Source organism: Pezoporus flaviventris, unplaced genomic scaffold, assembly GCF_033815535.1.
Source record: "Pezoporus flaviventris isolate CSIRO_AGI_PZ_B2104156 unplaced genomic scaffold, CSIRO_AGI_Pfla_v1 ptg000093l, whole genome shotgun sequence".
In the NCBI taxonomy this organism is placed as follows: Eukaryota; Metazoa; Chordata; class Aves; order Psittaciformes; family Psittacidae; genus Pezoporus; species Pezoporus flaviventris.
In genome coordinates, this window is record NW_026892641.1 from 3,961,649 (window position 1) to 3,975,140 (window position 13,492).

General features: G+C 49.3%; 1 protein-coding gene across 3 annotated transcripts in view; it reads right to left on the reverse strand.

Moving 5' to 3' along the window:
* LOC133281060 (opioid-binding protein/cell adhesion molecule homolog) overlaps positions 1–13,492 on the reverse strand; it is a 332,189-nt gene that overhangs the window by 251,751 nt on the left and 66,946 nt on the right. Inside the window, exon 1 of one of the 3 annotated variants that reach the window (XM_061476213.1) lies at positions 10,035–10,192. The exons of the other annotated variants lie outside the window; for them this stretch is intronic. Within the exon in view, the coding sequence (XP_061332197.1) occupies positions 10,035–10,071 (37 nt within the window). The 5' untranslated portion in view covers positions 10,072–10,192. Of the gene's footprint in view, positions 1–10,034; positions 10,193–13,492 lie in introns of those variants that run through there. 3 annotated transcript variants of the gene reach the window in all.

Genomic DNA, 13,492 nt, shown 5'->3' on the forward strand with positions numbered 1-13,492 from the left:
TTTTCCCACTCCTAAAAAGTAGGGTCTTTCATTAATATTTAAATGCAAGTCTTGTGGATGAAAGAGGTAAGACAGGCAGCATGATGCAACACACACCCAAGGACCCCAGCAGTGGTTCTGGGCATCCTTGGGAGGATAAAGCGAAAAGAGGTGATCCTACCCCTCTACTCTGCTCTGGTGACACGCCATGTGCAGCACTGTGTGCAGGTCTGGTGTCCTCAGCATAAGGACATGGAGCTGTTGGATCAAGTCCAGAGGAGGCCATAAGGATGTTCAGGGGCTGGAGCACCTCCTGTATGGAGCCAGGCTGAGAACATTGGGGCTGTTCAGGCTGGAGAAGAGAAGCTGCGTGGAGATCTTGGAGCAGCTTCCAGTGTGTGAAGGGGGCTACAAGGATGCTGGAGAGGGGCTCTGCATCAGGGACTGTAGTGATAGGACAAGGGGTGATGGGTTCAAACTGAAACAGGGGAAGTTCAGACCGGAGATAAGGCAGAAGCTCTTCCCTGTGAGGGTGCTGAGGCGCTGGCACAGGGTGCCCAGAGAAGCTGTGGCTGCCCCATCCCTGGCAGTGTTCAAGGCCTTGTTGCAGGGGGCTTGGAGCAAGCTGCTCGAGTGGAAGGTGTCCATGCCCATGGCACAGGGTTGGACCTGAATGAGCTTTAAGGTCCCTTACAACACAAACCACTCTGAGATTCTGTGATTCTAAGAATAACAGTCTTAGATTTCCTGCTCTGCCAGCTTTTAAAGACAAGCAGCAATATTATTCTCGGTCTATAGAGGTGGGAAACAGCAAGATCTAAAGGAGGATGTTCTCATACATCTTCCTCTGCATTGCAGAGGACTGGAAGACCATTGCACCCCAAGCATCCTGTACTGAGAAGCAAAGCCCTGGGTGGCCCTACACGTGGGAATGCCTCTTTCCAGAGTCCCTGTTCTCCAACACAACCACAGCAGCTGAAGATGGAGAGTTTCCAGCAGCAGGGCTGCTCTATCCCGCTCTGGCCAGGCAACTGCTGAGAGCAATAAAAGTTTAATGGCTCCCAGTGGGTCGATTCAGAAAGAATGAAAACGCTATAAATCCAGCATAGTGCTTATGTGGAGCTTAAAAACAAACTGCTCCAATCACACTTAGCCAAGTCGTCCAGCCTTCACAGAAGACAGGGATGAAAATGAAAGATTTAACCTCAGTGATGCCTTGGGCAGCATTCAGGTTGGGCAGAACAAACCGAGTTTGGGCTCACTGCAAGCTTTTCTTGGCTTTTCTTTTACTTAGTGGGGTGGAAACTTGTGCACATGCATCCCTCACACAAGAACTCACGCTCAAAGGCATCACCAGGACTCACAAGGCAGATGAGCTGTGTGAAGCACGTAAAATCGAGCTAAACACTCCTGGTTTTCCAGGCAAATTAGCTGTGCTTAGAAGCCCCTCCTAAAAGCTTTCCTACATGGAAGCTTCCCCACGCAAAGTTATGCCATACCCACTGCCTCACTTCTCCTCTGGGTGCATTATAATAGCCAACGATTTTCAGTAACAGCCTCTTTCAAGGAAGATACTCTATTACAGGTCTAACCCAATCCCGGCTGCCACTCTCGCTTCATCTTATCTCTCTTTCTTCCCTGCTTCACTACACAGCTGCAGTCTATGGTGCCAGCTTCTTGGGAGGATGGGAAAAGCAGAATTCCTTGTATAATCACTGTCTCTGACAGCAAAAACGCCTTCAGAGCCGTGCTGCTCCAACCAAGGCAAAGGCACACCACTGACCTGTCCATCTTGTGTTCACTTGTTCTAATAAAGCAAGGGATGCAGATGGCTGCAAATTACAATAAGCTTCTGCTTTCTGGATGGGGAAAAGAGTTAGTTGGCAGGAAGAAGCCAAAAATCAGCTTTTTCCACCCACGTTCTCGTGTGTCATCCTCTGGGTTCACAAATTATTTCTCACTTCCAAGCAAGCTGTTCTGTCCTCAGCAGAAAGAGCCATTAGGTGGCAAGGGGAGGCCAAGAGCAGCACTTCACAAGTACACCAACACATATCTTTACCTGACCTCAGGGTCTGCAGATCCTCCAGATCTCTTGGAATCCCCATGGCATGAGCAGCACAACCCTTCCTCAGCCCATCAGATATTCCACCATGAACACCCAGGGAATTCAGGCTGTTTTCCATTTGAAACCTGGTCATAACCTCATCTTCATTTTCCCTTTCGCATGCATCCACCATCAACATTCACAGAGAGTTCAGCCAAAGCAACCCACACAGCCAGCTCCCATGAGATATCTGCTCTACCTGCAGTGCAGGGTTGAGGAGATAAACCAAGTGATCTTTGCTTTTAATCTCTGAGAGAGCATCTTCAATAGAAAGAGGGTGCTTGTTACTGCTGGGATAAGGACACCCATACCAAAGGCAGGCTACCCTCCAGCATCCCCCATCCACAGCATTTATTTGCACCCACAGACCAATAATGCTTCAGTTTTAACAGAAACCCTTGTTTAATCTTTTGATCCACCACTTCTAAAGGTCAGAAAGCTCCTGACATACCCTGCACATAGCCACATTGCACCACACAAATGCCAGCCAGCCAGCAGCATCTTGCCCCAGAGATTAATGGTTCATGTTGTAGCGATTTAATTAACAAAATTAGGTGTATATTACAGTCACAGAAGCTGAGCTGGCTTCAAACAAGCTGTGCCCTCATCCCAAATAACACTTTTCATAGATGTAAACACACACAGAACAAAAAAAAACAATAAAAACCCAATAAACCAACAAGAGACTCTCTTCTGGTAGAATACCAAATGATAACCAAATTACATATTGCAACCACTAAAACTTCCTCCTTAGGATACTCCCATCCCTAACCTGCTTTGCTGGGGTACGGGATGCTCAGGATACAGGATGGGATGCAGACACCAGCTAGGATGCTGCAGCAGAGCAAAACAAGCTGGAGTTGGAGGAGTGAGGTGTGTGATGGACAGCAAGGCAAACCCCTGCCCAATACCTTCATTCCTTCCACACCATAAAGCCATCTCTGCTATGTGTTTAATTCTTTAAGTAGCTTTCACCCTCCTGGAACTCAGACACCCCAAAAAGGCCCGGCTTCATCCTCTAGGCCATTATTTCAGCAGTATTTATAGCTTTCCAAGAACAAACAAACCTATCACACGGAAGCCTGTGCGTTAATGGCACAGCCTCGGGGTAGATGACTTTGGGGAAATCACTGCGGCAAGCGCTGAACGGTGATGGATGGGGAAGGAAAGAGGGGGAAAGGAAAACCAGCAGGCTGCAGAAACAGGGGGACAATTCTGTGGCTTGAGTAGAGTCACACCTCCTTGCTCCAGTGATAAATTTGCTCCATTAGGCCTATAAACCATACTTTGCCATCACCGCACTGCAAAGTAGGGGCTCACGCTCGGTAATGACCCTCTCAAGGCAAACACATGCCCAAAACAAACCCTTTCCAAAATGCCTAATAACTCCTTCTGCAGTCAAACCTGGGCTCAGGCTTTGGTGCTTCCTCCATGCACTGCAAACCTCCAGGTGACAAAAGGCTGATAAAACCCCTCTGCCACATCCCAGGCTGCACCAGCACTGGTGGGCTTCCCAGCACACAGCCCTTCAATGCTCAGCACAGTGTGTTCTTTACATGTATTTAATGAACAGCAAAGGGCTGGCATGGAGCTGATGGAAGTCGGCTCCTCTCTGACCACTCAGCTTCAGACAAGTGTTCCTATTCTCCCCAAGCTGCATCCCGAGGATTCTAAACCTGCTGTGCCTCACAGGCGAGCAGAGAGGATTAACGTGCCTTGAGGTCCACTGATGGAAAGATGCCGATTCACTCGGACACAAGCCCTGACTTCCTGTCTTAATCCTGGGCTGCAACAGGAGCATTACTTTGGGATCTCACCCCGGGTTACTAAAGCACTCCAGATGGTTTTGATGGGGAAGAGACATCCGTTGTGATACCCCAGCTGACATCTCAGCGTCTGCGGGAGCATCGCAGGGAAAATCAGATTCCCACCAGAGTGCTTGTGCAGCAAAGGGGGAACTCGGGAACTGAAGCAGAAAATCCTCCACAACTGCTCTAAACTAATAATTGCCCAAACACTGGCTGGTAGCAATAGGGAAACACAAAATGAAACCACAAAGCAATGCCTGGCTTTGAAACCCACTCTGCTCCTTGGCCCAGAGGCACCAGCTCTGCTGCTGCCCCAAGGAGGTGACCAAGCTGCGGGACACAGTGTCCAGCCATAAATGAAATGCCACCAGAGCCAGCTCACCCAGCCCAGGCACCCCATGGGCAAGTGAGATGACTTTGCTCCAGTCTCCAGTGCTTGCTCCCTGCAGTGCAGCCATCTGCCTCACCGTTCCTCCCATCCCTATTAACCTTTCCTTTCTCCGTGCTTTTGGATCGCCCCTTTCCACATGCTCTGCTCCCCTCTCCTCCCCTTGCCATGGCAGCACAGATCCTGTGTATGGTTCAAGGTTATTTACAGGCATTGCCCTCTTCTTTGCAGCTCGCTATCAGCATTCCAGAGGGGGGGAAGCCAACCAGAGCCTGCCTCCAAGTACAAAGCCACCTCGTGCACACTGGTAAGAGGCAAGAGAGCTGGGTGAGAGAAGCAGAACTTGCTTTTCCTCTAAGAAGGAAACCTCTAAGGAGGTGCTGCAGGATGCTCCCTACCCCAAGCTGAGGCTGGATTCCAGGAAGCATCCCACTTCCCAAGGTGCAGCCCACTTGGGATGGGAAGGAGAGGCTGCCACCCTCCATCCGCGTCCTGCACAGACCTGGGGAAAGAGATGTCACCGTGGTGATGAGAGAGCAGATAGTGTAGCCGTGAGCAACAGAGGCAGGGTAAGCTCCTAGTGGAGACCAGATGAAGGGGGGAGCTGGTACTGGGAGCAGGCAGGCTGCCCTGGAGGCGGGAGCAGGCGGTCACGGCAGCCTAACCTTCAATCACTGCAAGGCAGTGGTGCTTGGCTGCAAGCAGAATAAAGAGAGATCACTGCGGCCTTTTAAAGAGCAATATCATCTCGTGTTATTACCATCCAGAGCAGCAGACAGAGAGGCTCGGCACAGCAGGAGGGCTTAGGAGGAGTTTGGCTGCTCTGGAAAGCTTTTTGAACCACGTTGGCAGAGCATCCCTCTGCGTCCTTCCCTGCCAACCAGGGAATGGTTTTCCATAGGTGAAGCTAATGAGGCTGATCATCCACCGATGCTGCTTGGCAAAATGCTGTGGAGCTTTTGCTCATGGACAAGACCAGAGAGCCTTACCCCAGACCTTCATTATCATTCTGGGTTTTGATGACTTTGGTTTCTCCCTCTGCATCAGCTAGTCCCTCGTGCCAGCTCCTGCCAGCACAGATGATAGCACAGACTCCACAAAGAGAGGAAAATAATAACTAGGACCAAAATGACTTGGAAGAGCAGTGCCAGAGCCACATTTTCTTTCTCTCCTTCCCAAGGGAGATGAACAAGGACTTTTTAGGGGATCACTAGCATGTGGAACGGATAAGATGCTTTTCTAGCAAAGAAACCCTGCCTGGATGGCTGCAGATGGAAGTGGAAGGCAAGCACATCACTTAAAAAGGCACCTTGGTGTTAGAAGGCACTATTTGGGTTAACCTAAGCTGACCTCCAGCCAAGAGCTCCTGTTCAAGCCAAGCTCTCCCAGTGTGTCCACCTGCTGTGAAACCTTCTCAGCCACTTATTTTTGGCCATCAGCAATAACACTGACTCGTGATGCTTTCTCTGCTACAGTAATGGAAGTCACAGCAAAGCTCCTGGAAGATTTTTGCCTTCGTTTCTATATGACACTTTCCCCTTTGAGAAGACCTTTATAGGTTTGGAGGAGTCCACACTTGAACATACAGCTCTGAACACTACAGTCCCCTTGGGTGAGGGACCAGCTGCCTGGCAGTCAGGTATCCAGCACCGACCCTCATTTTGTGGTCTCCTACCTTCCACTGCAGCCCAAATGAAGACTAATGATGACAGTCCCACCCCTCCACCGCATGCAAGAGCATCTTCTCCTTGAAGTGAACTATGAAGATGAAGAAGGCAATAACCTTTAAAACTCAGCTTCCTCTGCAAATCAAACCCATGTCTGACCCTGTGGCAAGAGAACAGCTCAATTGATGATAAGGAAAACAGCAGAGCAGACAAATTTAGCTCGACTGGATTATGGGAGACCAACGCTCCCCAGGTTCTCCATCGAAGGCTCGTCAGGAGTCTGCAGCGAGCTGTTCTAAGAAGAGGCAATAATTGAATTTGTTTTCATTTAATTTGAAGGCCCTTTAATTAAAAGCCAAGCTCGTGTGTGCAGAGAGATAAAGCTGAGCACGTGGACACCAGGGGTAATTTGGGTGCTGAACGCCATAATTAATTGTCAACGTGGAGGTCAGGAGATGGGCTCCATCTCCCCGCAATCAGTGCAGCACCCTGGCACCCCCAGCCAACCAGCATGGGCTCGGCAGCGTTGGGAACGCTTAAGTGATTTTTGAAGCTTTAATAGCAATTATAGAGCAGCGTGGAGGTTAATTTGCAGAGTTCATTAATCAGAGAAATAAACACGTCAGCAGAGAGGGGAAGCAGAGGAGCCCGACTCGGAGATGGAGTAAGGCTGACCTCGGCACAGATGTTAACCAGGGAACTGGGGACAGTGGTTGGCATTCTCAGCCCTGGCTCTTCAAACCCTCAGCTACTCACCCTGGGGCTCCTGCTAGCCAGAGCTAAATATTGCTCAGCTCCACATGGTGTTAACTGGATAACAAGACCATATCGCTCTCTAGCTGGTAACTCTGGTCCTCTTGCTCCTCCTATTTCCATGTAATCTCAGCTTCTCATAGACCAGTTTGGGTCGGAAGGGACCTTAAAGCTCATCCAGTTCCAACCCCCTGCCATGGGCAGAGACACCCTCCATTGGGCCAGGTTGCTCCAAGCCCCATTAGTCTGGCCTTGAGTACAGCCAGGGATGGGGCAGCCACAGCTTCTCTGGGCACCCTGTGCCAGCGCCTCAGCACCCTCACAGGGAAGAGCTTTTCCCTTATATCTAACCTGAACTTCCCCATTTGAACCCTGTAGTGTTCGTTTCGGCTCCATGCTTTCATGGGATGTTTCTGGAGGGGCTCCTCCTGTACCTGCTGCTGGGGAAGCAGCAGGAAGGGAGGTGCTGAGGATGCACACACATGGAAAGGCGGCTTAAGGGAGTGGAGCACCGATAGCTTTCTCTCAGCCTGGTAATTGCTCCCTGGAGAAAGGCTGTACATTGCACTGATTTTTCCTTCCCTCCTTCCTTCCCCACGGGCTATTTCAGGAACTAGTTTCTGAGGCTGGTTTTAAAGCGATGGATGTACTCCCATGGAAGACTTGTGCTTCCAAGGCAATGGGTAAAAAGAGTCCAAACCCACAAGGACCTGGGAGTGCACCTCAGCCAATAAAGAGGCAAAGAACCAGCGGGAGATGCAAGGAAGCCCCAACTAGCCTCTATACACCAGAGAGGAATCAATAGCCAGCACACACACACACACGTCACTGCTGTCTTCTGCCCTTCCTGCTCTTAGCAGGAGACCTGTAACATTACCGAGGAGCAGCCTAATGCATCTCCTCTGTGCTCACCTCCTCCTCTTCGCCCCCCCCCACCTTCACTAACTCCAAGTCTGGGGACTCAGCCAGGATCACTGTTAACTTTGCTGCCTGCTCGAAGTGTGCTTAATTAAACATTTTAATTAAACATCTACAAGAGTGATTGCCCCTGTCATCCGCACAAGGGAAGGCTAATAGAGTCCCTTTTATCCGGTCCAGCGACGTGCTGCTGGGCACCAGTCTTGGGTGTCTGTAAGGAACTGGGTCCTTACCTACACCTGAGCAGGGTGTAAACGCTGGAAGCTTGGGCATAGAGACAGGAGGATGCAAACACCCCAAGGGTGGCATCACTTGTTGGATCTTGTTTCTTCAATGCATTTCAACCTCAGACCTTTGGGAAGACCTTCAAGAAACTGCTTCCAACCTCAGAATAGGGAGTGGTATATGTCAAACCCACCTAGCACCAGCTCCCTCCGTCCTCCCTTTTCCTCCTCTTCCTCCCTCTCCAAGCGCCGACACAGAGCACCCTCTTAGTGCTCACCCTGATTGCAAGTGAAGCGTTTGAGCTGGGTTTCAGAAGTTTTCTCCCTTGGTGCCCGTCAAGAACAAACAAAGGATTTGTTTCTGGGGGGGAGTAAAAAATTCATCAAAATCAAAGCAAATCAGGAGCCAAAGCGCACAGATCTGAGTTTGAGGAAGCAGGGAGAGAGCACACTTGGAAACTTTTTGATCAGAGCCTCAACTCCTAACAGAGAAAATGCATCCATAATTTATAGAAAATAATTTATAATTTAGCTGGAAGTTCATCAGCTTCCTCTGACAAACAAGATTTGCTGTAATTCCCAAGAAGCGCAACAACACTGTTGAAGGCTTCTGCTTCCAGAGCTTGGGAATTGGAAATGATGTGCCAGGGACACCCATCCCGGCTCCCTTAAGTCCCCCAGAGATGCTCCTGCATCTCAGAGTCCCCTTCCCTCTACAAGAGCTTTAAAGACCCCAAAGCATCCAATCCCTCCAGCGTAACCATGCTCTGGTGGGTACCAGCACCTCCCTATGCTCCATCCAGCACCAAACCCCAGCTCTGCAAGGTGAACAGCAGCAGGCAGGGCAGAACTGTGCAGCTCTGAACCCTCCTGCTGCACTCTTTATCCAGGAAGATTATGAGGTTTACTGCTGCTTCTCCATTACCTTAAATAAAGCAGCCTTTCAAAATTGCTTCAGACATATTAGATCATGTACTTTTTACACTTCCAGAGACAGTGGTTATACCATCTTTTTTAACAACACTGGGCAGAATCTATTTTCTTCTTCCACTGAGCTGAAAAATACTGTTTTCTCGAGGAAGAAGAAAAAGGAGGAGGCAAAAAAAAAGCTATTGATTTTGTTTAGGGTCAGAATAAAATATCATTGGAGTGGGTGTTGAAATCCTCAGCCACAAATTATCTCCAAAGTGACAGTTTGGGCTGGGAAGATTTTTTTCTTGTGCAATAAGACAAAACAAAAGAAACATTGTGTTGTTCTCCTCTAGGTTTCCACCAGCTCCAGCTGAGTGTATTTAGCATTTCAATCTATTCTCTTCCCATTCCCATCCCTGCTGGAGGTGATGCGCAGCCAGGGGCTGTGCTATGGGGTAAGGAGACATGCTCAGGGGATGAGATCTGGAGGAACAAGGCTCAAAACCACGAGTGGAACAGCATTTCCCTCCTCCTATGGCTTTCTGTTGGACCCCGGGCTACATCCTGGCCCTCTGCCATGCAGGAGAGGTGATGGTCCCTAGCACACCACAACACAGCATCCCTCCGGCCAGGCCAAGTATTCATCCCACTGCTTTTGAAGGCAAAATACCCCTAAGAGCCCCAGAGCTCGAAGTAAAGTTTCACTTCTCCAAAGAGTCAAGAAAATTAACTCCCATTTATATGCATAAGCCACTTCCCTCTAATCTCTCCACCCATCTCTGCTCTTCTGCTGCTACAAGAGATTGAGTATTGGCTTTAAATACAATCATTTCTTTATAAATAAAGAACAGGCAACACTTCTGAAAGGGAAACCAGATGTCTACGTCCCTCTTCTGTGCTTCCTGCTCCTCAGCATTGTGTGCAGGAGATAGGAACACGCCACTAGAATGAAGAGATTTGCAGGTCCCTGCCTTCCTCTCTCAATCTTATTTGGTTTTATTTAGATTTATGCAAATGGAAGAAGGGGTCATCTATCCATATGCTCTCAATGCCCTTGATGTAACTTTAAAATGCAGACAAAAATGTCCTGTGCATTGCAGTGGAATTCACTACCATGCGCCACCAGGAAAGCAGGGAACAGAAAAGCCACATTCCTCCAATGCTTCCACCTCTCCCCTGGCAAGCACCTGCACACACACGTCTATTTTAGCCTCCATCAGCTCTTTCCCTTCCCCATCACCATCTGTTTTCCCCAAACATCTGCTCAACACCTGTCCTTACCACTCACTCCATCCAGAATCTGCTCCTGCCCTCCCATGCAGCAGGCAGAAGGAACATTCACCCCATCAGATCAGTACTGCATTCTTCTGATCACGATGAGCTTAGAAGCCTCTTAGTTTCAAGGAGCCAGCATCAAGGAGAAATAACTAAAGGGCTGGCAAAGCATCACTACGCAGACCTCATGGGGCTGCTAAACTGGTCTCATGATGCTACCACGGTCAAAGCAGTTCAAGGTATCCCCAAGCACACAGAGGCTATTGTGACATGCCAGGATGGTCTGGAACACGGGTGGCCACGCTTGAGCCTCCAGCCAGCCCGTGTGGGGCAGGAAAAACATGTCCATGATTCAAGCTACAGCACAGGGATGTCAGCTTTTAACTCCTGCACCTCCTGGAGCCACCCTTCAACCAGGAGCCCAGCTGCCTGCTGCTGGTTCCTGCCTCCAAGATGGATTTCTCTGCAGCAGCTCTTCACGGTTCCCGGCCATCTCCCCTTGGGAACATGCGCAAAGAGTGAACTAATGAGTCTATTAGACTTAATTAAGCTAATGTGAAATTATTTACTTAATCTGGGAAGATCTTATGATGGCAAGAAATCCCTATGGGAAAAAAAGCATACAGCTGCCTCGCACGGTCTATTGCAGAGCTCACAAGCAAGATGCTTGACGGCATGGCAGGGATGGGATGGACCAGAGAGTCCTGCAACTGCCTTTGGACCCCATCAGCAAATCCATTCAGGTCTAGAAACTGGGGAGGGAAAGCTTTCAGGAGTGGTCAGTCCTTCTTCTGTCTCCTATGGACAACGAGCATCCCTCATCCTCCATCACCTGCAGCCAGGAGCAGGAGCACATGGAGCCAAGGCTGCAGAAGGGAAAAGGGATTTTGCAGGCCTTTTTTTTCCTTCCCCTTCACGTAAAAAAGCTTAACACTTGCTCTGAATTCTTAATACAACTGAGTTCCTTTTACCACTTATTTTGTTTTGTCATGCACTACATACAATTACACATCTCTAATCCGCAAATCCTCCCCTGACACCACAACACGTGCCAAGCCCTTACTTGCTGCAGCCTTTCCAGATGAGCTCACATCACAGGCACTGGGTTGCCCTTCCATCACCCACAGCCTTGGTGCTCCAAACCTGGATGTTCCCCATCCCCAAGGACCAGTGCTTGCAACGGTGATGCTCCATTTCTTGCCCTGCATAGAGAAGGGGTCTCCATTCCTGGCATCACAACCAGGAGCCCTTGCTGGCACCAAGTCCTGGAGAAGGAGCTTCCCTCCCTCCCTCCCTCCCGGTTTCAAGGAGCTCAGCTCAGCATCTCTGAGACGGAAATCACATTTCCTAAATCTCCCACAGTGAATCAACTCACCAGTCAGATATTAGCTCAGCAAAAAACTGGCAGGCAAATGATCTCATTAATAATCAGCACTATCAGGAGTTTCCGTTTTTTCCCAGTCAGCCAAATAGGCAGCAAACCAGGAACAGGATGGAGTTATCACCCCAAGGTCAGACAACGGCAGCACTGCTCCCAGTTCACCTCATCGTGCCATCCGCAAAGGGACACCAAAGCCTTGGTGGCCCTTATGATGCTCAGACTCCCCAGCTCAGCCCCTGCTTCTCCATCCACAGGCATCTGCATCCATCAAACGCAGGGAAAGAACAATTAAAAGCTCCCCCAGTGCACTGGTTGATGCTCAACCCCCAGCCAAGCCCTGGAGGGGACCAAGGTCTTCCTTGCATGTGGGTGCTGCAACACCCAGGGGAATGGGGCCAGTGAGAGCCTTTTACAAGGCTATAAATGGCCAAGGAGGGTGCAAGCAAGGGGGTGAGTTCCTTCCCCTCATGCATAAAGCTTCGTTGCAAACTCAGACCCCCCCCTGACCCCAGTCAGGAAAAGGAGGAGGAAATAAGAGAGCCATCAATACCCAGAGCCCAGCACCAAAATCCAGCCTTTGCCTTGGAAAGTGTAATTTATTCAAGCTGCTTTATTATTGCAGAGCCCAGCATAGACAGGGATTATGGCAGGGTCACAGCTGGAGCAATAACAATATTAAGGCTCTACAACAGTAAAGTTGGGGAAGTATCTCATGTGAATGCAGCAGCAAGATGCCTTTCTCCAAGCCCAAGTGTCTGAAAGCAAGGAAGAGCATCCCAAACTCAACGCCAAAGCGGCATCCAAGGCAACTTTAGGGGGAGCAATGGGGATGGAGACTTCACGTACCCTCTATGAACCCCATTAGGCATATGTTGAGGAAAGGGTGTCTGTATATTAGATTTTAATTAAGTAGTGTTAATTATAATCTATGAGATGTGCTTACTGCTTATCTGATAATTATGAGAAAGCCAATTTGGCTGCTGGCTTGTGACTAATTAAGTGGAATTAGTAATGATAATTATAGATTTAATTTTTGTTTGCCTTTATTGGCATTGGGGGGAAAGAGGCTGCGAGGGATGGGAAAAGCCATGGGAAAAGGTCACAGCATCAGGGACACAGCCTGAGGGATCCCTTGGATTTCAGAGCAAAAGTGGTGGGGAATACCCAATTTGGGCTGGAAAAGGATGTTTTATGGGACGTGTGTGATGAAAACCAACTTTGGTTAAAAGGCATCAGTTCCATGGAGAGATTGGGCTGGTTTTGTGCATGGGATGCTGGAGTCTTGAAAGAAAAACTTGGAAATCTGGGCAACCCACAGAGGAAATTCCTTGGGGATCTCTCCCTTTCTTTCCACGCTCACCACAACCCCGACTCCTGCTCCCAACCTCTTTTTCCTGCTAGAAAAAGGTGATTTTCGAATGCTTCTGATTTCTATTCCCACTGTATATAAAATCAACATCAAAACCTGCTCAGACCCTGGGAATGGGATTTGCACATTCTTCACCATGCCCACAGGTTGCTCTTGTCCTGGAAGCTGGCCTTTTCTCCCCTCTTTGTGGTCACACAGTGCTAAAGCAGCCCAAAACTTCTTAGGATAAAAAAGTTTCTGTAAAAGGCAAAGAATTCAAACGCAAGGACAAAAATAACATCAATATATTGCAGCGGGGGCTCCTCCTGCAGGGCTGAACAGCAGCTTGATGCCCAGGATCAGAGTTCTCCTGGGAAAAGCCACGGATAAAGGGCCAAACTATGGAGCTGCTCCATTCACTTCCCATACGAGCCGGGGATGCTCTGCCCAGCTCCTTCCCACCAACTGCATTTCTAATCTCCAGCACTGAGCTAAATAATACATGACAACCTCAGGTATAAATTACAGGCAGGAGACAATGTGGGTTGAATGCATTAAAGCAGCAGCTCTGCTGCAGCCTGATTCATTGGCAAGACCCCGCTGCACATAGCAGGGGTCCCCAGGTCATGGTGGGGTGAGGAGGGCTCAGCGCAGGGCTCAGCTCCAAGGAAAGAGCCTGACCTGACTGTAAAGAGGCTTTTTTTCATCCCAAACCATAGCATTCCCGGGAAAGCA